This window comes from Phycodurus eques, chromosome 13 (assembly GCF_024500275.1).
Source record: "Phycodurus eques isolate BA_2022a chromosome 13, UOR_Pequ_1.1, whole genome shotgun sequence".
Lineage (NCBI taxonomy): Eukaryota > Metazoa > Chordata > Actinopteri > Syngnathiformes > Syngnathidae > Phycodurus > Phycodurus eques.
Window position 1 is genome coordinate 23,928,780 of NC_084537.1, and position 25,419 is coordinate 23,954,198.

General features: G+C 43.1%; 2 protein-coding genes and 1 long non-coding RNA gene across 4 annotated transcripts in view; 2 read left to right on the forward strand and 1 right to left on the reverse strand.

Annotated features, from left to right (window-relative positions):
• The first annotated feature begins 477 nt into the window (after positions 1-477).
• kdsr (3-ketodihydrosphingosine reductase) lies at positions 478-9,255 on the forward strand. The gene is made up of 10 exons (XM_061694492.1): positions 478-822; positions 1,134-1,223; positions 2,083-2,139; positions 2,228-2,293; positions 2,366-2,461; positions 2,545-2,736; positions 3,407-3,490; positions 3,564-3,647; positions 3,905-4,006; positions 5,655-9,255. Exons 1-10 carry the CDS (start codon positions 631-633, stop codon positions 5,772-5,774), a joined length of 1,083 nt encoding a protein of 360 aa, XP_061550476.1. The 5' UTR covers positions 478-630; the 3' UTR covers positions 5,775-9,255.
• Positions 9,256-9,693: 438 nt separating this feature from the next.
• LOC133411803 (uncharacterized) overlaps positions 9,694-25,419 on the reverse strand; it is a 30,985-nt gene continuing 15,259 nt past the window's right edge. The window contains exons 1-3 of one of the 2 annotated variants that reach the window (XR_009769697.1): positions 18,186-18,464; positions 12,874-14,058; positions 9,694-12,349 (exon numbers count right to left, since the gene is read on the reverse strand). This is a non-coding gene — a long non-coding RNA (uncharacterized LOC133411803). Of the gene's footprint in view, positions 12,350-12,873; positions 14,059-18,185; positions 18,465-25,419 lie in introns of those variants that run through there. The other variant, XR_009769696.1, reaches the window with a different exon arrangement.
• bcl2b (BCL2 apoptosis regulator b) overlaps positions 10,662-25,419 on the forward strand; it is a 35,936-nt gene continuing 21,178 nt past the window's right edge. The window contains exon 1 of the mRNA XM_061694494.1: positions 10,662-11,613. Within this exon, the coding sequence (XP_061550478.1) occupies positions 11,053-11,613 (561 nt within the window). The 5' untranslated portion in view covers positions 10,662-11,052. The remainder of the gene's footprint in view (positions 11,614-25,419) is intronic.

Below are 25,419 nucleotides of genomic sequence, written 5' to 3' on the forward strand. Positions count from 1 at the left end.
TCACTATGTATAATACTTGCACATTTCCTGTACACTCTTATACGGAATGTAAACTACTCTTTTTTTTTTTTTTTTTCCGTTGTTTTGATGGGGTATCTGTCTTTACTGTAAAATATTCTATACAAACAAAACCATTTGTCTCTTCAAGAGGTCAACTTTTACGTGTTGTACTTCGTTTTTTTTGTTTGTTTCTGAAATGTAAATAAAATATAACTACGTCAAATATGTTTAGGTTTATCTTTAAATGTTTAAACTACTCTAACCGGGGGACTACGTCAAATATGTTGAGGTTTATCTTTAAATGTTTAAACTACTCTAACCGGGGGGGTTGTGCGCCCAAAGCGAACAGCGGCACGATGCATTGTTGGGAGTTGTAGTTCATTTATGCTCGAGGCTGCGTGGTCCCAGTACGAAGCCTCTGCGCACGAGAACTACATGTACCACATGCAACTGGGAAAGTCCGCTTTCAGTGGCTAATTTGTTTTGGTTAATACGGACTACGCTTTGTCACGCCGAGCGAAGGTCCACCTCGGGATTTCAACCTGCCCGTTACCTCTGAATTCTGCGTTGTCGAACTCAGAAGCTGGCCAGCTAGTTAGCAAAGAAGCTAACCATTGCCAGTCATTCCCCATGTCCTCGGAAGAAGAAGGCTTGAGCTCAACGATTACGGGTTGGCTTTTTGTCCATTCCTGGTGGCTGCTCGTGCCGTTCGTCATGCTGCTGGTCGTCGCTGCCTTCATCGTGGCCTTCGTGCTGCTTCTGTACATGATATCGCCGCTTATTAGCCCCAAACCCCTCAAGCTGAACGGGGCCCACGTCGTGGTAAGTCCATCGGACTGCCATCTTTGCGCTTCTTTCACGGCAGCACTGCAATGCTAGCTTCTGCAACACCGTTCTCGCGTCTTAATGTAGCGTTGCTACTATAAAACCACTGCCGGCTACCGGACGGTTCGTTAGCTGACATGCCGACTTCCTTTCAGGTCAGGTCGTGACCCCAACTTTAAAAAGTACTGTACCGTACTGTATTGTGTGCGTGTCAGCTCCAAGCTATGTCATCCAATATTACACGGATCATTTAAACGTGTGACGGGTGATTTATTAGCGGCGCCATGTTCCCACCTGGCGATTTCCAGGTGACCGGAGGCTCCAGTGGAATTGGTAAATGCATAGCGATGGAGTGCTACAGACAAGGAGCTTTCATTACGCTGGTGGCACGAGATGAGGTAAGTCACCGTCACATTTACATTTTACATTGTGCTCTTTTATATACAGGGGCTTCACGACATTTGAATGTAAACTGATGGTGTCATGAGTGTATTGTTATTTCTTTATATAAAGTCCCTTACTCAACCGCACAGAGTACTCAGGTTCTCATTAGAGGGGAGGCCTTTATTGGTGCATTTTTCCAATCATTCGCCAGCCTTTTGCTATAGCCTTTGTCCTAATGAGGGTCAGACAATCCCAGGGCACATAGACACTAACAAGCATTCACATTCACTCCTGTGGACATTTAATCATCTTCAGTGAGCATGTATGTTTTTGGAATGTGAGAGGAAGACGGAGTAGCAGAAGAACACCCACACAACACCAGTGGGGAGAACACGCAAACTCCACACACAATCTCAGAACTGTAAGGCAGATGTGCTAACCATTACAACACGTTTATTCCCAAATGCCTTTTTAGAACGACACTATTAAATAAATTAAAAAATGTAGTGCTCGCTTTGTCTTTTTTTCTCCAATCCCCATTTTTTTGTTTATAGTTGCTTATTGTTGAGTGAATACATATATATATATATATATATATATATATATATATATATATATTTTTTTTTTTTTTACTACTTCCGCTTTATAGATTCCAGATCTTCTGTTGTTGTAATGACTTCTACACATGGTGCCAGTAGTTGAATAAATGCAGGTGGCACCACCTGTTATTTTCAGTTTTAAAGCGTTTATTCAAGTGTATGTACGCACTGTTCGATTCATTGGGGCACGGCGTCTATGAGTGGAGTCCACTGTATGAGGAAATTCAGTGTGTGAATTTGTACATTCTGAACATGCACATTTGCCTTCCTGTAGGCAAAGTTGATTCAAGCCAAAAAAGAGGTGGAGAAATTTGCCATCAATGACAAACAGGTATGATGTTTTTCAAATACGCCTTTATAAAAATGTATGTTTTTGATTCTTGGGAGTCATTAAATTATGGACATTTCTCTTTAATCAGGTGGTGCTCTGCATATCAGTGGATGTTTCCAGTGATTACAGTCAGGTGGAAAGTGTTATAAAACAGGTAATGCTATACTTTTATGTCTGCTCGTATTGCTTTGTTAATGTACTGAAATGTAATTTTGCACTCATGCAGGCTCAGGAAAAGTTGGGGCCTGTCGATATGCTTGTAAACTGTGCCGGAACATCATTTTCAGGAAAGTTTGAGGAAGTGGAGGTAGACCGTTTTAAGGTGGGGTAACCTTTGAGGCACACTACCAACACACGCACACACATTTACTATCATCAGAACTATCTTCTCATCTTCTCCAACAGAGGCTAATGGAGGTGAACTACCTGGGCAGCGTTTATCCAACACGTGCCGTCATAACCACCATGAAGGAGCGAAGAATGGGCCGCATCATGTTCGTGTCCTCCCAGGCGGGCCAGATCGGCCTTTTTGGATACACGGCTTACTCCCCGTCCAAGTTTGCCCTCCGCGGTTTGGCCGAGTCGCTGCAGATGGAGGTGAAGAGTTAGGAGGCCCTACTGTCGACACTTGATTCTTTGTTTCTGTTGCTCTCATTTGAATATGTCTGAGAAAATTGTTTCCATTTTTGTAGAGAATAATTCTACATGTTATTTAAGCGGGGAACTTGCACACCGATTTTTAACATCTTCGCATGAAGAGGAAAAAAAACTGTTTGGACTTCTCTTATAGTGTGTGGTGTAGATTGCCATTGCAAACTTTTCACTTTGTCATTTTTATTGTGGTGACTGACCGGTGAAACATGTTATACAAACACTCAACACAACCAGTTGCTCCTCTGTTTGTGTCGGTGCACAGCGCAAGCTTCACGTCACTGCCTAATTGGCTATTGCTCCGTTTCACGTTACAATCACAGCGTTTGTGGCTCTGTCCAATTTGTTGTTGACCGTACGTGTAAGGATTTGCCGTAGTAAATATTGAACAGGTTTACCATTTATGATTGCTGATTCCCGAGCAGATTGGGGAGGAAGAATCACTATTAACAGCACCCCACACCACACGGTAGACGCTCAGGATAATCTTTTCGTGATGTCCGATAATCTGGCATCTGCTGGTTTCGATATGAAGGACGGAGGGGGCGGCGTGTTCAAATCTGCCGCCATTATCAGTATGTGCGTACGCCGCTTTAGTGACACTGTTCTTTCTCAGATGAAACCGTACAATATCTATGTGACGCTGGCCTTCCCACCAGACACAGACACGCCAGGGCTGGTTGAGGAAAACAAGATGAAGGTAAATGTTGCTCATATATTTTGTTGGATTGTATTTGCCACCTTTTGAAATCACTTGTCTCCTTTAATTTGAGCCTCTGGAAACCAGATTAATCTCTGAAACCTCCGGAGTTTGTCAACCAGACCAAGTGGCCAAGATTGTTGTCCGAGACGCCGTGGTAAGAAGTGGCTCTCCTGCGCAGTTATTGTCTCAAGAGGCCAAAAATACATAAATAATGCGAATGATTACATTCTACACCAGCACAGTGCTCACTTTTAATTGACACGTATAGCGGTATCAGTCTTTGCATTTTAATCATTTTATCCAAATCAGCAGTTGCGCCAATGAGGCATTAAATGTGAATCTTAGGAATAAAATGAATACTTATGTATGGATAGTATGTAAGCAAGTTGATGTTGTCTTTCATTTCCACAGCAGGGAAACTTCAACAGCTCCGTGGGTCCAGACGGCTACATGCTGTCAGCCCTCACCTGTGGGATGTCTCCTGTCACCTCCATTACAGAGGGTCTCCAGCAGGTACACACACAAACTCCTGTTTCACTCATGTTTATTTTGTCATATGGCGGCGGCCGACTGGTTAGCACATCTGCCTCACAGTTGTGAGGACCGGGGTTCAATCCCCGGCCCCGCCTGTGTGGCGTTTGCATGTTCTCCCCGTGCCTGCGTGGGTTTACTCCGGGTACTCCGGTTTCCTCCCACATCCCCAAAAACATGCATGGCAGGTTGATTGAGGACTCAAAATTGCCCGTAGGTGTGAATGCGTGCGCAAATGGTTGTTTGTTTATGTGTGCCCTGCGATTGGCTGGCGACCAGTTCAGGGTGTACCCCGCCTCTCGCCCGAAGATAGCTGGGATAGGCTACGGCACGCCCGCGACCCTCGTGAGGAGAAGCGGCTCAGAAAATGGATGTTGGCGGAAATGTACTTATTTGAATGCAGTCTATTTCATGATTATTATTTTTTTTAAATCATCCAAATATGGATTTTAGAGACTATTTCCTGACACTGCGGCTGCTGTCTTTTTGGTGCGCGTTGCATTATGGGCTTCAACAGGCAGTCCTTGGTTTACAAGGTCCCAACATTCAAGGTTATGAACTATTTGCTTCAGAATATGTGGTCCGCAGCACAAGAAAGCATGCTCAATTACCACCTAACATACTGGTTTTCATTTGTTTGTGTTATATTTATGGGCTAGAAGTGTTTATCAAAATATTTGTTGTAATTATCACTCCTGCGTTAATGGAGGTTAGTGATACACTACTCTGCATAAGTACAAATTGGGGTTACATCGCCATCATAGGCACACAATGGCATCGTAAACCAAGGACACCCAGTATTATTTTTTTCCCTCGTTTGGGGAGTACTCATGTTACAGTTGATATGGAAGTATAGCAACATGTTTACTGTTGGCTTTCCATTGTATTTCCATGTGGACACACAACCCTCCAACACCCAAAGCCCACCGTGTATGTACATAAGCAAGCTGGCAGCTTCAGTGTGCAGTATGTAAACTGTTTTAAAAACCTCTTTGGAACACAATTCTTTGCTGAATTAGTTTTTCCAATTGAGTTCTTATAGTACAGTTTTGTTTTTTTTTAACACCCAAAAAATACTTTGCTCGCCAAGTATCACCTTAATGACCAACACTAAAATGTAATTGGTTACTTAGTAGGCCTGGCCCAAGTGTTCATCAAAAACAACGTCAAGGCTTTGGTCCTCAAAAAACAAAAGCATTATTATTTTTAGCCCCTAAAATGTTATTCACAGTTTGAACACTCATGCTGGGCTTAAATGTAAGGGGGGGGGGGGGGGGGGGGAACTGTACTTAATGATTACTTCAACATAAAATTAAATAATATTGTAGGTAAACTAACATTTGAAAACAAACAGTTCTAATAGATTAAATGCAATTTTATTGTACTTAACTGCAACTGAATTGTATCGAAAAAAAAAATGTAGTGTACTGGATTTAAAAATTCACTAAGTATGCACAGTTTGACCATTTAATTCAGTGATTCTTTCACGGACCACAAGAGGGACACCACGTACCACTGAGAATCATTGTACTTCAGGGAGTATTTCCCATGCATTAATACAGCGCGGCGTTACTTTTAATGTTCTTTCTAGCTGCAGTCGTCCGTGTTTGTGATGGTATTTTCTTTGCAGATTGTTACCATGGGTCTGTTCCGTACCATCGCCCTCTTCTACCTGGGAAGTTTTGACAGTATCGTGCGCCGCTGCATGATTCAGCGGGAGCAGTCCAAGGCGTCCGACAAGCGAGAGTAAACGCCGCTGTTCCCTCGTCCGAAAAGGCCCACAAGCAGCGAGGTGAACGGACTATTGTTTACTCTTCGCAGCGCCGCTACTCGTGCCCCCTCCCCCCTCACCACCCGCAGTGACATTTCACTTTTAACGTGCACATGCTTCTCGTCACGGGAGCAGCCTTACTTTAGCAGGTGTATTTTGCTGTTGTAATAATGGTACTAAGCGATAGTACACATTAGCGTACCTCCCCGCCTCTTCTTGCGCAGGAAAAACAATATCCTGCTGGACCGGTTGTGCCAAATATGGCCTGAAATTCCCTCCCACGGGGGCTCAAGTGAAAAGAAGACTGATATGTCACTTTTTTTCCCTCGCGTTGCATGCTTCTTTTAACGTAGGGCCACCATGTTGTAAATGTATTGTTTCACCCAATAAGAAGCATTCTCAACCTTTTCCTACCGTTAAGTCTTTGCAGGCAAAGACTACTCGGACCACTCAGTCAGAAACCTGGCTTGTGTGTGTATGTGTTTTTGAGTAATACAAATGTAATTTCAGTTAGAAAGGAATGGTGGTTTTCAACCACATTTCCGCCAAGCACTAGAGTTCAGTTTGTCACAGTATGACTGGCACGATGACAGATCCCGGTTATCATCCTTGCTTGTGTTTCTGCTGTGGGCTACGAAGGCCGCATGGCCATACACTGTAAGCGTGACATCACAGCCGTGGCACCTGCCCGTAAGGAGCATAACACAGTAAAGCAAATGCAAAAATGGAGGACATCATTTTATGCTTCTTTCTTCTTGACTTGTTTATTATTGTTTGTATTGATATGGACTGAATTTACACTGCGTGGTTCAAGTAACACAATTCTGATGTTTTGCTGTCAAGTTTCACAGTTGGGATATGTGTCATGGTAGCGTAAATAGAAAAAAAAAATCTTCACGTCAGTATCAGGCCTCTTCCAAATAAGGACAAAAATCCAATGCACATCGACTATCTGCCAAGTCGACTGCAGCATGAACGCACAGATCGCTTGATGGTTCGTCTGCACGTGTGGGTTGTTCCGTCGGTGGAAAACAGCCATATGGGATGTGTCACTTAAATGTCATAAAATCAGATATAGGCATCAAATTGGAATTGGACACTTGGACCAATCAATAGACTGCCGTGAGACTCGATCACAAGGGTGCAAAAAAGAGGTTATGTTTTTTTTTTGGGGGGGGCTCATCACAGCAAATGCAAAAATCAAATGCCGTATCAGACTGAACCGATTTATATTGCTTGGTGGAAAGTGGACAATTAAAATCTCGTGTGCATGCATGCTTCTGCGATGTGACTGAGCCAACGTTCATAGAAAAAAATAAATAAGCCATCGGACGTTTACCATTTCCGGATCATCCCACATTTCAGCAGGTACTTTTATTTCAAGCCATGGTGAATGTGACAGTTCACCTTTCTAATATAATACACTTTTTTCTGTTGTTCTTTGAGCGTGCATAGCTTCCGTGCAATTTGTATGTGTCAGTGCACATATTATGCCACACGGTCTGCGTTGGCGCTGACCTAAATCAGGGCAGAGCGAAACTCGCTGGTTCGAATAATGCCTGTGTAGGTCGAGTGAGGGCGCTAGAGATTTGTTTTAAATGCAGACGGTGTCGCTACTTTAGATGTCCTGCCAAGCACGGGCAGGACTCCCCAAACAGAAATTTAATATACTGAATTCCTTTCAAAATGGTGGTCTTGTAAGTCTTCCTTTGGTCCAGAATGTAGTTTCATACAAGTCTGAGCATAGGAATATTCTTTATGCACGCTGATAGTTGAATGCCAAAATGTGTCGAGACAATTCCTGTTGAGATGTCTTTTGCGGTCGTGAGCGGCGACCTGTTCTAACCAAGCCTTAAGATGCGACTACTGATCGAGCGACCACAGCGAAGCCCGTCCACTCTGACACGCGGGTGTGTAGTTTACCAATGATATCAGCTTTTCAGTGTAAATTGTCAACTTTCTTTGCTTTTGTATTGTCTCTGTGTGTGGGTTGTGTCAGTGAAGAAAAGACGCCTTACAGAAATCCAAAAAATGAAAGTGAGAAGACATGACTCGTGTTTGATGACGTTCTCGTTTAATTTTTGATTTAAAGGCGCCCCGAGCTTCCCTTGTCGCTTTCGATCGTCCTCCCATTTTGTTGAAGTAGCAGCACAAACTGGTACAAACTGGTAAATTTGAATTTTGTGGAAAAGTTTTTTTTTTTTTTTTCTCTCAGTAGTTAAAAAAAAAAAAAAAAAAAAAAAAAAAAAAGTTTACACACCCCTGTTAAAATGCTAGGCTTTTCCTGGTAAATCATTGCAGAACTGTTACCTGTGCAGCTCAATTAAAAAAAAAAAACAAATTAAGAGTGAAAGTAAAAATGAACATTATAGTGGGGTACACCCTTGACTGTTAACTGAGAATGTGGTTGCACAAGTGTGCACACCCTCTTATAACTATGGAAGTGGCTCTGTTAAAAATTAACCAAATCACATTCAAACTCAAATTTCAAATGTTCTGGTAGACTTTTCGTGACATTTTTGTAGTCACTTTTTTCGAGCAGAAGCCATGGTTCACAGAGTGCTTCCTCGGCATCAATTGGGAGCAGGGTACAAAAGAATTTCCAAGGTATTAAGTGTACCGTGGAACAGTCATCATCAAGTAGAGTGATGTGGCAAAACAGTGATGACCAAGACCTGGATGTCGATCCAAAATTGATGAAAAATGATTAGGGAGACTGCCAAGATTCAAGGAGCTGCAAGAATTTACACAATAGTTTATATTTACTTCCCCTCTCAAAAAGATGTCCGAGGAGTGTGTGTTCTTTTTTTTTTTTTTAAATCTTGCTCTAATATATCAAAAACCTGGCATTTGGAGAGGGATGTGTACACGTTCTATATCCACTGTAGAGTCATTAACAACATTTTCAGAAGCCAGATTCCTCGTGAATCGATATATCCGGTGTGAGTTTCACATTTGGAATTGCAAAACTATAGTAAATTAACTTTCCCCTGATATTTTTAATTCATTGAAATGCACTTGTAGTGACTCCAACATGTAGCCTGTTGTTTTAACGCTGATAAGCTATGCAAAGAAAAGCCTTCGCTTTCAATGTCTTTGAGCATTTACATTCAGGATCGGAGTCTTAGAACAGGCAGGCTCGTCGCCACTTGTCATTTAATAATCAACAAACACATTTTATGTTCAGTCTGTCTTTTATCTTCCTCCCCTTTCACCTCGTGTGCCATGGAACACAACCTGTCAGAAGTAGAACTGTTTTATGTATTTCTGAGAGTTGAACTGAATAAATTCATATTAGGAAAGCTCAGCTGCCCATGTTGATTTATTTTGTTTTTATTTTAAATTAATATTCTGGTCCCGAGGGCATAGAACATCCTCTGTTTTTGTGTCTTTGAAATCTTTGTGGAGACTGAAAATAAAGTGTAGCCTAGAGAATACAGTTCTGTACCGCTTTCTTGTAAAATGACAACCATTAATGACTTTATTCTTGTTGCACTACGAATTTATTCTCAAAACCTTACAGCTTTATTCTCAAATTAGAACAATTTTTTCCCCCCTCATAATTCAGAGGGTCATCTGCTCCCACAGTGGTAGCATAACCCGAATTTGTAGTTAAGTCAAAATTCACCTTTGCCTATCACGAACCTACGGTTACACATGAGTAAAGTCATAATTACAGCAAATATTTCTGTCACAACACTTCTGGGCTCATAAATATAACCGTTGTTACTTCATTCACATAATTCTATGACAAGGTTTTTATATTATTTCTTTCCCACTTGTGGACTTAATACTCTTTAGTGATATGTTAAAGTGGGAGACTCTCTCAGAAGCTTGGTGGTCCTTTTTTTTTTTTTCTTCTCTCTCAGAATTTAAATATTCCGTTTGTGCTGAAGTGAAGTTAATCTTCCTTGAAGGGGCTTTCCACATTTGCATAAAATGGGATATTCCAGACTCTCTTTTTTTTTTTCTGTCCCAAAGGAGAATAATATTACATGAAAACGAACCCAGATAATTAATTATCAAGAGAAAACGTGAGCTGAATTGAATCGAGCGGCACGAGGCCTGGCTCTACTTCTCCGAAATGCAACGTCCTCTCGCAGGGATGGATCCGAGCTGATGAATGGAGGACCAATCATTGATGCGTTTTCTGTAGCGCTCGTCCTCATTGAGGATGACGAGCTGGCGGCTATCCCGGCTGGATGGGCAAGAGGGCCCGATTGCAGGGCACATATAAACGAACACGCATTTACATTCACACACATGGAGAATTTAGATTTTAAATGAATCTGACATTCATGGTTTTTTTTTTTTTTATGTGGGAGGAAGCTGGAGTATCTGGAAAAAAAAAAATCCACATGCAAAGTTGAACCCTGAGCTACAGAACTGTGAGGCATGTGCTAACCTCGAGACCACTGTGCTTATTCATCCAATTTCTAACACGCTTGTCCTCCTTTGGGTCCGCTGGAGTCCATCCCAACTGACTACAAGGCGAGAAGCGGGGGACCCCCTTGACGGTTGGCCAGCAAATCGCAGGGCACACAGAGACGACAATTGAGTCTTCGATGAACCAAACGTGCATGTTTTTGCAATGTGGGAGGAAGCTGGAGAACACGCGAACTCCAGAGAGATTCGCATCCAGAACCTCAGAACGATGAGGCAGACGTGCTGCCCAGGAGGAGTCCCGATTATCCTTATTAAAGAAAGAAAGAACGTGCAGCCATTTATTACACGCACGACTTCGGAGTATCTATTTGAATGCAATGAATGATTCTGTCTGCAGTTCCCACTGTACGCTTGGAGGCTCCAGAGCGCAGCCAAAGGGTGCGCTCTGCGTAAGTGACGTCAAGAATAGCTGACGCGCATCGAGCCGCCCACTGGCGGAGGAGGAGGAGGAGGGTACTGAACCCTGCTAGTGGTCTCCCAAGAGAAGCTCACTCGCCGCCTAAAGTAAAGCGTCGGCGACGCGGCGCACAGCGGCCATTCTGGCGCAGACAACTTTGCGGCCCCATTTTTTTTTCGTGCGCAACTCCTCACGTCTGGGAATCCATCCGCGCTCGCTCCAGCCTCTTCCGCTTATTGGATTTCTACGCGAAGACGAGCGCGCAGCGTTTGGCGGGGACTTTTGCAACCTTTCGTTTCCTGCTCGCGTAGACTCGGTTCGGTTTCGCCGCGGTCCACTTTTGGCAGAGCCGATGCACGATGCGTTGCGTTTAAGATCCGAATCTGCAAGTAGAAAGTGCCAAATTAAGCCCAGATGGCGAACGAGCGCAATCGCACCATTGTGGAGAATTACATTAGCCACAAACTCTCCAAACGCGGCTACGAGTGGGGGTTCGGTGCCGCTCGGGAGGAGAACGGCGACGGCGGTGCCGCAGCCGCAGCCGCCGCCGATAACGGCGTACCGCTCGCCCCCTCGTCGACGTCGGTGCTCCGGTGCCGCGAAGTCGTCAGCGCCGGGCCCGACCGCGACTGCGCCCCCAAGCGAAGAAGCACCGGTTCCGACATCCACAGGGTCCTGCGCGAGGCCGGCGACGAACTCGAGAGACTTTACCAGCCGGACTTCACCGAGATGTCGCGGCAGCTCTACCTCTCCTCCTCCACGGCTCAGCGGCGCTTCGCCGAGGTGATCGACGAACTGTTCCGGGACGGCGTCAACTGGGGCCGGATCATCGCCTTCTTCGAGTTCGGCGGTAACGTGTGCGTGGAGTGCGCCGCGAAGGAGGAGATGACGTCGCAGGTGGACAACATTGCCGAGTGGATGACCGAGTACTTGAACGGACCCCTCGGCCGCTGGATCCAGGACAACGGGGGCTGGGTAGGTGTGATTGGGTGGAATTAGGCTTCGTTTTGGGGCGCAGCTCCTCCATTGCTGCTGCGGGATGGGGAGGCGATTGTGTCTATGCGTGCGCGTGTGTGTTGCAGACGTGACCTCGCACGCCACATTATATCACGTTCGGAGAGCGCGAGATGTTCCCATTACGGACGAAGGCGCAGGATGGGCGGCCTTCGCTCGTACGCCGCTCTGATTGGCCGCTGACGTTAGCCGTCAAGCCCAACTGGCCAATCAGAGAGCGAGCTCTGTCACACCTCCCGACGCTCTTGGCCAAGCCCCGCCCCCGTTGACGCTGGTGGGTGGGGGGCCAGACTGGCAGTCACGCATCTGTCACAGAACTGCAGTATGGCCTACAAGGGCCCCAAACATGTTTTTTTTTTTTTTTTTAAATCAACTTCAACTTCAAAATGTTACTTCAACATTTAACATTGCAGAAGACTAAACGCTTAAAACTGGACTGGACTGAAGCATAGGGGAGGAAATAGCTCATGACTTTGGTGGTTTGGACTTTTACAGTTTGAGAACGTAGCTTTTATGGCTTTTCTGTGTAACGCCCGGCTGGCATTCCGTTCCCGTGCTCACAAGAAAGTAACACTTGGCGACCAATTGATGGTGCGGGGCTTTCAAATGTGAGGGACCTCACATGACGAGGAACAAAATGCGCGTCGTCGTCGATGACCTACAGAACACACCGCACACATAACAGTCTTTGGTTTGGCTGAAGTTGGTGTTGACCACACACACACACACACACACACACACACACACACACACACACGAGGATTTGCTATCGTAAATATTGGACAGGTTCGACAGTTACGATTTCCTGCCCTAACCAGAGAGAGAGAAAAACAAACACTTTTACTGCAAACACACTAGACCGCTGGATAATCTTTTAGAGATGTGCGATAATCAGGCCGTTACTGACATTGCTCGCATGGGGGGAGGGAATGCACAAATTCCGGCCGATTATCAGTATGCGTCCTCTGCTTTAAGGCAGCCGCACGCAGAGCATTGCGACCAAACTGAGCGTCATCCGTTTGGTTCTGCAACTACTTTTCATGAGTTGCCAATTGCGACGAATTTGGCTGCAATTCCGCTTGTCGAAATGCAAGTCAATGGCGATGCAACAGCAAAGATGTTCACGGCCGATTCCAAATTGATCTTTCACAACCAAAATGGCAAACGGGACAGAAGAGTTGATAGAATTATGTCGTGCACGGTCATGTTTGTGTTACTGACCTGTTTCTCCTCGCCCTTTCCTCTCTTTGTATTCTCCACAGTAGCTGCACCGGTCAGGACAATCCGCTTTTCTCGTGACAATCGCTCACAAATGTCGTTTGTGGGCCAATAAATTCACGTTGGTGGCGCTTCGGAACAGTGCAGTTGTTTCGGGGATCGTTAGTAGGTGTGCGAGGATCAGTCACCGACTGTCATTTGTTGACGATTTTCCAGTTTGTGTTGTCCAGTTCAGTGTTGTAAACCTCGAGACCACATTTTGAAGGTCTTGGTCTCGTCTCGGACTGGACTCTCAAAAGTTTTGATCTCGTCTCGGTCTCAGACTGGCCGGATTGGGAATTTTCCGTGGTGACCTGCTTTTTTTCGACTAATGGGATAATAAAGAGAAGCACTTGGTAAAACAACAAAGACCTTCAAATCTTGTGTTACTTCCCCCCCGCCCGTAATGACTGCAGCCTTTGCGGTGTTGTGACTGACGGACAGAACTTTTTAATTAAAGAGAGAAGGCTCTTTAAATGTTCAACCTTGTCATGGTTTTTAAATTGGATTTTTATGGTCTTGGTCTTGTCATCGTTTCGACTTCCAAAAGTAATGGTCTCGTTCGTCTTGGTCGCGGTGAGTTCTGGTCTCGGATAGTGCGCTCTTGAAAACGGCACTAGTGTGTGGCTGTCTTTAGCTTCAGGTGACCTTCCCATTTGCTTGCAGCCAGCATGCAGTCTAAATTAGCAACCATCCATCCTAGAATGGAACACATCAAACCAATCTGCGAGGAATTAGCCTCTTCATTAGCAGAGGTGCCTTTAATGAGAACACAACATTTGTGGCGCTCGCTTATTTTGGCCTACGGGGATCAGATTTTGGGGGTGGGGGTGGGTCATCAATGATTCATCTGGAGGATTCCATTTCACACTTTAACATTCCCCTTGAGTGCGTCTGTGTGCGTGCTAACTTGCAGGTTGCGCCACATATCAAAGGCTGCTGGGCCCTCCAGGAGCACCGTGCGCTAATCCAGAGCCTCCGCCAGCGCTGGGCTCACCCCTTCCGACTTCCCCTCGTCCTGAGTGGCTTTTTTTTTTTTTTTTTTTCCGTGCGATGACGTGCTGCTGAGTTAGATGGTGAATGTCTCTGGAGCCTACAGTACAATAATGTAGGTCATCTTCCAGTCTGCTCACAGCCGGGAGGCGACGACTGCGGAGAGAGACAGAAAGAGGGTGAGCATCCCATGGATTAGACTGGATTATCTTACTGTATATATGTTTGTATGACCAGTTTGGCGGATGATCCATTCTGAATATACAAAGTTCACATCCCCAACATTTCAGGTTTGCAATATATCTTTAGTTCAACTGTGCTAGTCGACGTTATTGTTGATTTAGCTTCATTTGTGAGGCTGAAATTATTTCTCATCTAAACGTATTCTTTGGACTGGTCTGGAAATGTTGTCTGTGATTGGCTGGAATTGGTGTACCCCGCCTATCGCCTTAAATCGGCTAGGATCGGCTCCACCTCACCCGCCGCCCTATTGAGGATAACTATTTGGATGGATAGATAGTCTGTTCAGCTCTCATCACGGAGCTTGTTTGACATGATCAACTAAACTGGGCGAAGATCCAGAGCCACTTTCAAGCAACAGATGAAGACTGTAGACTACTACGCTGTCTGAGCTGCATCGATTGTTGTCGAAGTTCTGATAAGCGGCACATACTCGCTTACATGTTGACCACAGTGAGGGTGGGTATTTGTGTTTGATGATACATCCATACACCACATTCACAAAGTGAATGTGTGTGAAGTGCTGCCTCTATGACTGAAAATATGTTTATTTCCCTAGTGTGCGCTCGCTTGCTCGCTCACCCCCCCCCCCCCCCACACACACACACACACACTTGCCTCTGCTCCCATAAGTAGAAACCGCTTGCTAGCATGTTCAGTCACGATTGCGCCACCCTAGTTGTCATGGCAACGAAATCCATACTCTCCATTGGCCCAGCAAGAGTATATGGTGCAAAAGTTTTTGACGTAACATGACGGGTCATTGGTAGCGTAGCAGTTCACACAGTGGGATCATTTCCTGACCCCGGTGGCCATTCCAGGGTGTAGTCCAGCTTTTGGCCCAAAGTCAGCTGCTCGAGGCCCTGCCGTGACCCTGGACCGGATAGGCGGGCAGACATAACAGCACGTCCTTGTTCCAAGTTGTGCTGCTTCACATGAACTGACCCCTTTTTTTAATCTTTAATCTGCTTTGCGTGGATTTAAAAATGTGCCATATTTGTCCCTTTTTGGAGTGATTGCATCTATTTATTTAGGTACTTATGCACCATCTGCCAAATGACACAGAATCAGGATGAAACTTCAGTCACTCGACTTTGGCCTATAAAAAAAATACCGTGCAATTGATGTGTTCTACTTGCTCTCTGTTTTCCACTGTTCTTAAAAGAAAGCTGGAGGCCAATCACCCTTTTTGACACGCGAGAGTGCCGTGGAAACAGCTGTCTGTCAGCCACCCTCTGTTTCCTGTTGTTTTAGGACCAACTAAGTCCAACTATAGAAGTAGCTGCTAATGGCTGTTGAGTCTAATGCACTAACAAAATTTCCCAGTGGGCAATACAAGGTGTTTGGTGTGATATTTAGCTGATTCGCTCCATGCAAATGTGTCGTTCCATTTGTCCCAAACGTTCTGCTTTCCGTGGGTGGGGGGGGGGGGGGGGGGGGGGGGGTCAATGGCGGCACTGAGGCGGCAGATTTACCCGCACATTTCACACTTGTGTTTGTTTGCAGGCTTCTGTAATAACGTTTGACTGGCTGGGGGGGAAGGAGGGGGGGTGTTTAGAGTAGGAAAGGTAACAAGTAACAGCTCGAGAGAGAGTCAAATTTGGCTATAATGTTAGGTTACCGCATTTATCTGCGAAGGTTTATCAGCTACGAGATAAAAGTGGTCATCCTGCCATAATAAGGTTGCATGTTTTCCGTAAAGAACTTGCATATTTTCAAGGGAAAGGTTGTATATTTTCGAGTTAAAATTTTTATTTTATGAGAATCAAGTTGGATAAATTGGATATTTTTAATTCATTAATTAAAAAATCTTATTTTCAAGAAAAAAAGTAGGATACTTTCAATATAAAGTCAGATTTTTTTAGATTTCAGTAGTTTTACTAAAGTTATATTTTCAAGATTAAAGTTGAATATTAAAAAAAAAAAAATCTACGAAAAAAAAATCATTCTACAAGAAAATGTTTGCAGGAAACCTGCAATATTTTTCAGATTAGTCTTTATGAGAATAAACTTGTATAACCAGAAAAAAAACGTATACTTTTGAGAAAAAAAGTTAGAAATTAAGAATAAAGTTATATATTTTTAAAAAGAAAATACTTTTGAGAGAAAAACCTTTTGGGGGAAGAAACCTTTTATATTTTCAAGATTAAGGCGTAATTTTACAAGAATAAAGTAGTATGTTTTTGAGGAAAAGTAGTGTACATTTTAGAACACATGATATATTTTGGAAAGAACGTTTTTTTGAGAAAAAAAGTTTAATATTTTGCAGATTAAATTCATAATTTATGAGAATAAAATTGTATATTTTGGGGAAAAAAATTCTCAAAATATAGTTGTACATTTATTTTCAGGAGAAAAATGCTTTATGCATATTTTTCACAAAAACTTACTTTTTAGGTAGGCTATTACACAAGTTTTTAAATCTGAAAAATTTACAAATTTTCCCCACAAAACATGATCTTATTCAAGTAAAATTCTAACTTTAATTTTGAAAACACATTACTTTTTCTCTAGGAAAAAAAAAAAATAGTCAATTTGTTTTTCTGGCAACGTCACAATTTTAATCTTGTACTGCAATTTAAAAAAAATCCAATACTACTTCATATTTATCCCAGTGAGAGAGGAAGGAGTTAATACACCTGAGCGCCTTTTTTTAATAGACTTTAACAGATCGGGTTGCCAAAAGGAATGCAGCACGCCGCCAGGTGGTCTATTTCAGTGTGAGGGGGGATGGCAAAATAGATGCACGTTGATGTCAGTTGACAGGTGAGCCTTGCATGCTGCCACAATGCGGCAGACATCCGGACCGCCAAACCCCGCCCAACTACCAACCCTCGCCTCCTCCAACTGAGAACGAGTGGATGTGGGATGGCGGAGGAAGTCATTAATCTCCATTTAGGTGACACGTTGAGTGGCGGTAGAGCGAGCTCACAAAGGAAGCGCATTTAAACACTCGCAGGAGGGCCAAAATAAAAACCTCACTTATCTCCAATTTGTGTCTCCTGGACCATTTAACGGATCGTTGGCGGCGCCAAGCACCGTTCAGTTGGGGTCGATTCAAACTGGGAAGTGATGGGAAAGTAAAGACGACCTGGAGTACACCTGTGGTTATAACGGATGGAAACTGGTCACAACATTAGGCAAACAAGATCCAGGAAGAGCTGTGTCAAAGATGTCTTCTGGATCTGGTTTGTCTCTGCACTACTTAGCCACAATCCCTAATGACAAAAACTGGTAGGGGGGCAGGGGGAAACAGATTCTACTTTATAAATTATTTGGCTCCTTTCCGAAATGAAATTGGTTCTAGCTTAGCACATGTGCCACCCCCTCTACAAAATTCCATGGAAAAAAATAGTTTTTGCGAAGAACAGCTTGCTGACCTAGGGGTTAGCACGTCTGCGTCACAGTTCTGAGGGTCGGGGTTTAAATCTCTTTGAAAGCTTTGAGAGCCTGAGTTTTCTCTGGGTACTCCAGCTTCGAAAAAGATACATACGTTTGGTTTATTGAAGACTAGTCTAAATTGTCCGTAGGTTTAAATGTGAGTGTGACTACTTGGCTACTTTGTATATATGTGCACTGTGATTGGCTGGCAACCAGTCCAGGGTGTACCCAAACTCTCGCCTAAAGCCAGCTGGGATAGATTTCAACTCACCTGCGACCCTAATGAGGATAAGCACTATAGAAAATGGAGTGATAGTTTTTGCCTAGTCCTGCTAACTAGCTAACAAAGCAACAAACCTCAATCACAACAACAGCCTACTTCTCGCCCTCACGCTTTCCCACTTGGCAAAGGTAATAATGATCACATTTTTGTCAGACAGCCAACCGAAGTATTAGAAGCACCTCCCTATGATGCAATTCAGCACAATAATCAACGTATTGCTTAAGTAAAATGGTACACAGTTCAGCCCAGATCTCCACCGAGGCCAAACAATGATATTTTGGGTCACCACCTCCAAGACAGATGACAACATGGGTTCTCCACAAAGTTTTGTGGACAAACCAAGAAACAACGATTGGTACAGGTAAGAAATGCATTCTACCTCCTAATATCGGATTTTTGATACAGCTCTTGTATTGATGTCATCAGATTGTGTTGCTTAGTGTGGTTTAAAGCATTCAGGACCCTCCACTGTACCCCTTTCGCTGCCACTCCTCAGCCCGTTGCCATCTGCTTCCGTGTTTGCGCCCACCGGACCGGCAACTGCAGAAAGCTTCTTTCCAATGGGCCGGCCTGACATGAAGTTTCTTTCTAGAGTGAAGAGATCTGAAGTCCCCCTTGAGATCCTCCGAGCACAAAGAGGCTTGTTCCAAACATTCTTGTCTGAGGAATTCAGGAGGAGGAGGAGGAGGAGGTTAACCCTTTGCAATGTAGACTGCCGTTTGAATAACACAGAGGCTCTGGCTGTGTTTTTTGTTGAGATGGAATTGCATGAAAAGTTCATATCACGATAATCTTGACCAAAAATGGTCATGGTTATTGATATTATCATGATACAGTGGACCCGCACTATTTGTGGTTGATCAACAATAGCAAAATCATCTGCAGATGATTCACACCATTATAATTGCATTAGGGGAAAATAAAGCCCCCAGAAATCTTGAATAAGCGAGGATAAACTGCAAAGAAGCATTTTTGGGATTGGTCTCCCCCCCCAAAAGAAAACAGAAAATAAAAAAATTAAGAAAAGGAAATTGAAAAAAAATATGTAAATCTGCAAATAGGTGAATCCGTGGGTGCCGAACCACGGGTATGCAGGCTTCCACTGTATTGCTAAAAGAAAAATTTGCATTGCGACAAGTTTTATTTTAAAAAGAAAAATATTACTTCAGCAACTCTGAGTTAGAAAACCTTAAACAGCGGCACCCAAATGAATGTTCATTTGGCCTTGTCCCTTTTCCGAAGAAACTCACCAAAGACAGATTCATTTTTGTATCACATGACCAAGACGAGCGGTTTGATGTGTGTGCAGTCAGATGTACCTGATTTTCAAAATAAAACTTCTTTCAATATCGTTACCAGTCCGCGGCGGCCCTTGGGTTGGGGACCGTTGCCTTAAGGAGAGACACTGAGTCCTACTGTACCCAATTTCAGACAGTTCTGTGAGGCATGATACTGTCTAGATTCTTTTTGTTTTCTTCCTCTGAAGTCAGTTTGATCGTCTGAGCTGTCAGTCATCTTAAAAAAACAGGCTGACATATGACTAGAGGATGTCTATACCTTCTTATGATCTAAAGACAAGAAGAGTTTATGTTTTCTTCCTCTATGTACAACACTCCACCTGCTTTTGTTGCCTCCCTGAGCATTCCAGACATGCCAAGCGTTCGGGGAACAAGTCACAAATATGCACCTGGGCAACACCTCATAAAAAGCTACCCCGGTAGTCTTAGAGATTTAGTGATTTAGTTGCCGCGCCCGTTTCCGCCCGTTTCCCGTGTGACTATTCTCGGGCCTTCTCTCCTCAGGAGAGCCGCAGGAATGTCTGCTTGGGAAGTGAGACTGTAAATAAATAATGGAGACGAGCTGGGTGTTGCTTTCCTGAGTGGCCAATGAAGGGTGTGGGCCTTTTTGCTCTTTTGTCAGATGATTGTTATGGAACAAACCTATGCAATGCGTTTGTGTGTCTATAATAATCCATATGTATAGAAGAAGCATTTGCTCATGAGTTCAGATCAGTAAGGTTACACATGCCTAAGATATTTGAAGGCTGTCAAGCAGGCTTCACACTCATCGATAATTGGGCCGAATTTGAGCAGTTTCCCTTTCCATCAAAGTTGCAATTAAAGGATGACTATAAAAAAAATTACCCTGATCAATTATCCTGTCGTGTGGGATTTGTTAAGTGATTTTTACTCCCCTATCTGGTCGGGAAAAACAGCCAGGGCCAATAATCGTAATTGTTAAACATGTTGAATATTTTCAAGGTAAATCCTTATCTGTGTGGTCAACACGAAGTTCGGCCAAACCCTCAGACTCCATGGTTGTGATGTTTAACAACAGCCAATTAGGAAGTGACCTGAGGCTTGCACTGTTGTCGGACACAAATAGTCTTCAAGTCGTACACCACAATAATGACAAGTTATGGTTATGCGTTGTGTGTGGTATGCTGTGTTGGTCATCTCCAGTACACCACACACTAAGAGCATACGTACATGCCCATTTTACCTCTTAATGTATGGGGTTGGACAGGTTTTAAAAATGAATAAAGATGTTAAAAATCGGAACTCATGTACCCCACTTAAGACGGAAAAATATAAAAAAAAACATCAATATTTCCTGTCCTATGCAAACAGCTGGGACTAGTTGCTAATAACTCTTTTTGGGAAAGAGTCTTCTATAGGACCTGAGGGACTTTTGTAATTTGGGGAGTAACCACTTAGAACTAAAGTACTGTAGCCAAAGGCCAGCCATGCAACAGTCAGTCTCTTAGCTAAAAACGGGGGCGGGGGGAGGAAAAAAAGGGGGAAAAAAGCATCCCAGCTGGCCACTGTTGCACCAGCAATTAACTGAGAATACTATATCAGATCTCTTTCAAAAGCCTTGTGGGGGGTTTGTCCCTGAAACAGACAAATGGAAGAAACGTTTAACCTTGCTCTATATATATTTATATTGATATGCTGCTCAGCACACGAGGTTGTGCCCGGTGGCAAAGTCAGTCGGCCTCCCAGCGGGCTCCTTGTTATTCCGCTCCCACCGTGACGGGAATAGGTGGAAAACCCTTTCATCCGCCTTCTCCGATGGTTCATTAGACTGCTTTTTTTTTAACGGTGTTTTTGTTTGATAAGAACATAATGATTGCACCGCAGCAAACGGGGGCGGGATTTACGCCTAACGTGACAATTAAAGGGCCGCAAGGGGAGCAAGTGATGCTACCGCCTCTATATTTAGAGGCCTCTCGCATGTCCCTGCATTTTTCAGGGATCCGCAGTGTTACCTGACACTGGCAGCCAGGTCTCAGGGTATTAGGCTGTTGTTTGGATGTGGTGCTGCTTTTGGTACATGAATGCGTGTAAATACGTGCAGGGCTTAGAGAGGGAGGTATGGAATGGAGAGAAAAATATAAGGCTTTTCTACCTGTGGGTCACTAATTATTTTTTTGGGTTGTTATACATTGGCACTCTCAAACAACTTAAAACTAAAAAATGTGGAATTTGAGAAATATTTTAAAATAAATAAATATACACATTTAGGACATCAAACTGCCATAATACGCGACTTCAATGCAAACCATGAGGCCTTATTCAAACCATCATGAAATTAGTAACTTTGCTGGTGTGTTTTTTTGTGTGTGGCTTTTTGTGAAAGAAGGAAGCTGGTAATGATTGCTAGGAGCCATGTAGATGGCTGAGCAGAACGGTTGATATGTTGATCAATATTTAGCACTGTTACTGGGTTTATTTTGGTAGGTTTGCCAGTATTGATCTGCTTACAGTGAAGAAAACTGTGATTTCAATCTTCTGTGACTGGTGTCATGCATTCGAATCCATCTCTTTGACCATAAAGAAACACTAAGTGAATATGTTGACTGCTACGTTAGCTTCTTGTGCTAGCTAGCTACCCACTGACACTTGATCATTTCTGACCAAAGGGTTTCATGTAGATTATGTAACATTTAACAGTGTATTATAGTAAACAGTTTGTAAAGTGTTTTGTTTTTTTTAACAAATGTATATCAGAATAGTTAGCTTTTGCTTGTATTCAGTTGTTATTTCTTTTTTTTTTACAGTCAAACTTAGTTTGTAGCTAATGTGAGTGACATCATGCAAAGTGATGGCGAGATTCTAATTTCAGCATCCCAGCAAGCAACATTTATCATCGCAGCGTCCTCATACTGGTCATTGGAGACTTCGATCTTGTTCCTCTCCATCTTCTACTAACAGCTTCATACAGTGTGTGGACTTTACAAGAAATAGGCAATACAACTTTGCACCTCCTGCATGCGGAATGTCCATGCAAAGGGATCTTTTGTACCTTTTAATTATTATTGAATTGTCTTTGTTTTATGTTTAGCACTCTGTTACAGCTGCGGTTGTTGTTCAAGTGCTCTAGAAATTGAGTTGAGTTGAATGTCAAGATATTTCTGGGTAGCAGAGCACGAGTAACTACCGCTGACCTGGAGAGATCTAGCTGACTACTGGAGAGCTAGTCAAAGACAATGTTGGTGATCTGAAACTGAAACTATGACAAAAACTTGTTTGTGGTTGCGTCACCACATATACCCGCCAAACATGGTTGCGCATCAAGTTTAGTTGGAGTGACGCCAGCTGAGTAGACAACTGCGCTATCCATCGCGCCATCAAAAGAGCACGTGTGTGCCATTAATCCGAGCAACAGAAAAGTCGAGCTCAATCGATCAAATCCTTCTTACTGTAGTTGAATAACAGAGAAATAGACCATCTACCATACGCTAACAGACTGAAGGTCCAACAGCATAAGCCACCAAATGAACCACTCAATGATAGGCTAGGCTCATTTACAAATTATTGTAGCATGCTAGCATTTTGGCCACATCCACCACGACCAAGGTTAAGTCATTTCATTTATTGCTATCTCATGAATGACTAAATCGGCCCCTCAATGATCATGTTAGCTATGTCTGAATTTTCACCACATCTATTTTTGAATCAACTTACTTGTTGAGTAATTAGTAGTTTTGTCTCCCTTCCAAGCAGCGTCTGTTCATTAGGTTTTTGTCTTACCTGAAACCAAGAAGCTCAAGTCTAGTCTTCTATTTAAATAACAGGATGTTAAAAACTCACTTTGGTAGCTTGTTAGATGAATAAAATATGTTTGTACAGTAGGGAGTGTTCATATTTTAAAGTTTAATTCCTTCTGCCCCAAATTGTGTTTATATCTAGATTAGACTGGTTTACATTCTTCACTAGCATAGTTGTACGTCAGCCAACCTGAGTGACTAGCAAATGACATTGTAAGATACAACTGACATAAACTGATGTTAGCTTAAGATAATTAGCAGTTAGCATGTTGTCATCATGCATTTGATCTTGTTTGTGACAGTGCTGTTTAAAACCTGCTGAGTAGACTACATGCTTATATTCCTCGTTACATGCCTTCAAGATGCCATTAAGAAAATATTATCTTGGTCCATTATGAATGTAATTATAAATGGTAGTGTGTAATAGGAAACACTGAAAAAGTAACTAGCAACAAATCTTACCACTTTTGGTGGTGTTTTTAGAGATTTCTGAAGATTCTGAGACTCCCACTAGAGCAGGAACTTTTCACCAGTCCTCGTCCAGACTGCAAATGAATGGTGCTTGTACGAAGCCACCACTATATGCAAACTGTTAAAATAGCAACCTAGCCATCCATTTTTTTTATACAATTCATCCTAATTAGGGTCACAGGTGAGCTGAAGTACATCCCAGCTGACGTTGGGCGAAAGGTGTACACCATGGACTAGTTGCCGGACAATCACAGGGCACATTTAAACAAACAACCATTCACACTCACGTGCACACTTATGGGAAAAAACCGCATCTTCAATTAACTGCTTATGTATTATTTTTGGGAATGTGGGCAGAAGCTGGGGACCCAGAGAAATCCCACATAAGCACATGCAAACACCACTCAGAAAGGCTAAGCCGAGTTTTGAGCCTCTAACCTCAGAAATGAGAGGCAGACAGGCAAACCAACCTTTCCATGCTGGCAATTACAAAAGTCAATTTTCCATAATATGTCCCCTTTCACATGAAGAGACAAGCTTTTAAGTGGTACATATTAAACACTGAATCTGGGAAGCAATGCAAATTTATTATTTGGCTGCATTTATCCTTTTCAACTTTGCAAGAGTTCAGACACACACACACACACACGCGCGCGCAAACACAGAAGCGGATGTACTGGTGCAAATCAATTATTTGCTGTCCACAAATGGTGTGTGCACACACTCGCCCATACACACTGACAGCGCGGCACGCCGGCGTGTACACACACAAGCGGATGTGGCGGTGTGAATTAATAATGCCATGTTGTCGCAGTGTGACATGTGAGCATGGCGAGGAGCAGATGGCTCCGGGGTGCCTACTTGCTCTCTCAGAGCCAGGACAGGCGCGCGCAAACACACACACACACACACACACACACACACACACACAGTATCAGTACCACAGCTGGGATTTCCCGGCGCAACACTGGCCATTAACAAACAGTATGCTATTATTATTGTTGTCCAAACTGCATGGGTAGTGTGCGCCCTCGGCAGCATCTGGAAATGGGATCTGTCCAGAAAACGCCAAATGAGGTCAGCCATTGATCAGATTTCATCGCAACAAACATACTGTATTGATTTGAATGCACTCCAAAGGAGATCCTTTCCGAAGGTTGGATAAAAAATGTTGCCTTTTCATCGTTATTCATGCCAGCTTTTAGGGTGGCTGGGCATGCTAATCCACTTTACGCGGAACATCACATGACCATACCTGGAAATTGGGAGAGCTGACTTCCTGTGTATGCTACACCAACGAGCATGACTACGGTCTGATGACAATCATTTGAACCTGAACTTGATACATTTTGTTTTCTTTATGGCTGGTGTAGTCGGACAAAAGTTAATACAGGTATATAATTTATTTAGACAAAGATGATATGATATATGCAAACACAAACAAATCCCAAACATCGAATGTCGTCATCTTTGGTGGCTATGCGGTGACAAGTTATGGTTGCTTTGATCCGGTCTCCCTCGCAATTCACCAGAAACGGGAGGAAGTGCTTAGTCCCGTTTTGCTGAATGCAGAAGTAGATTGCGGATATACCGGATTGCTATGGGCAAAATTTCTGCCTTTGCAAAAACAAATATAGGAGGTCCTCGGTACAAGAAGGCACCCTCAATTACTGCAACACTTAATGTTTTTATTTTTTTTTGGGGGGGGGCAGTTTTTTTTTTTTAAAATACAATAATAACCTTTAAGAAGCTACGATAAAAATCCCTTCTTTGCTATTAATATTAAACAAATGAAAAACAGTAGGATAGGTGGAAAATATTTTACTTAATGCTAATATTTTACAGAACCAACTCATTTATACAGATCTTTGGGGGTTTGTTTCTTTTAGATTTTGTTCTTTATTATACTATTTGATATGAAATAAACATACTTAATGGAGTACTTCCCAATATATGATAACATCCTTTATTTTTATTTATTGTGAATATTACTGAAAATGATGAAACGGTAATGAGTTTTAAGTGCTTGACAAAATCCACAAGTTTTTAGGTGTGGTGTGTGTTGGTAGGCTATATCTAGTTATCAAGG

What these genes read in the sequence shown, in the direction of transcription:
- kdsr (XM_061694492.1), top strand. Translation starts at nt 631, where the DNA reads ATGTCCTCGGAAGAAGAAGGCTTGAGCTCAACGATTACGGGTTGGCTT. An exon ending in TGAACGGGGCCCACGTCGTG is followed by an intron (nt 823 to 1,133) that starts GTAAGTCCATCG and finishes GGCGATTTCCAG; the next exon opens with GTGACCGGAGGCTCCAGTGG. An exon ending in CCGAGTCGCTGCAGATGGAG is followed by an intron (nt 2,737 to 3,406) that starts GTGAAGAGTTAG and finishes GTTCTTTCTCAG; the next exon opens with ATGAAACCGTACAATATCTA.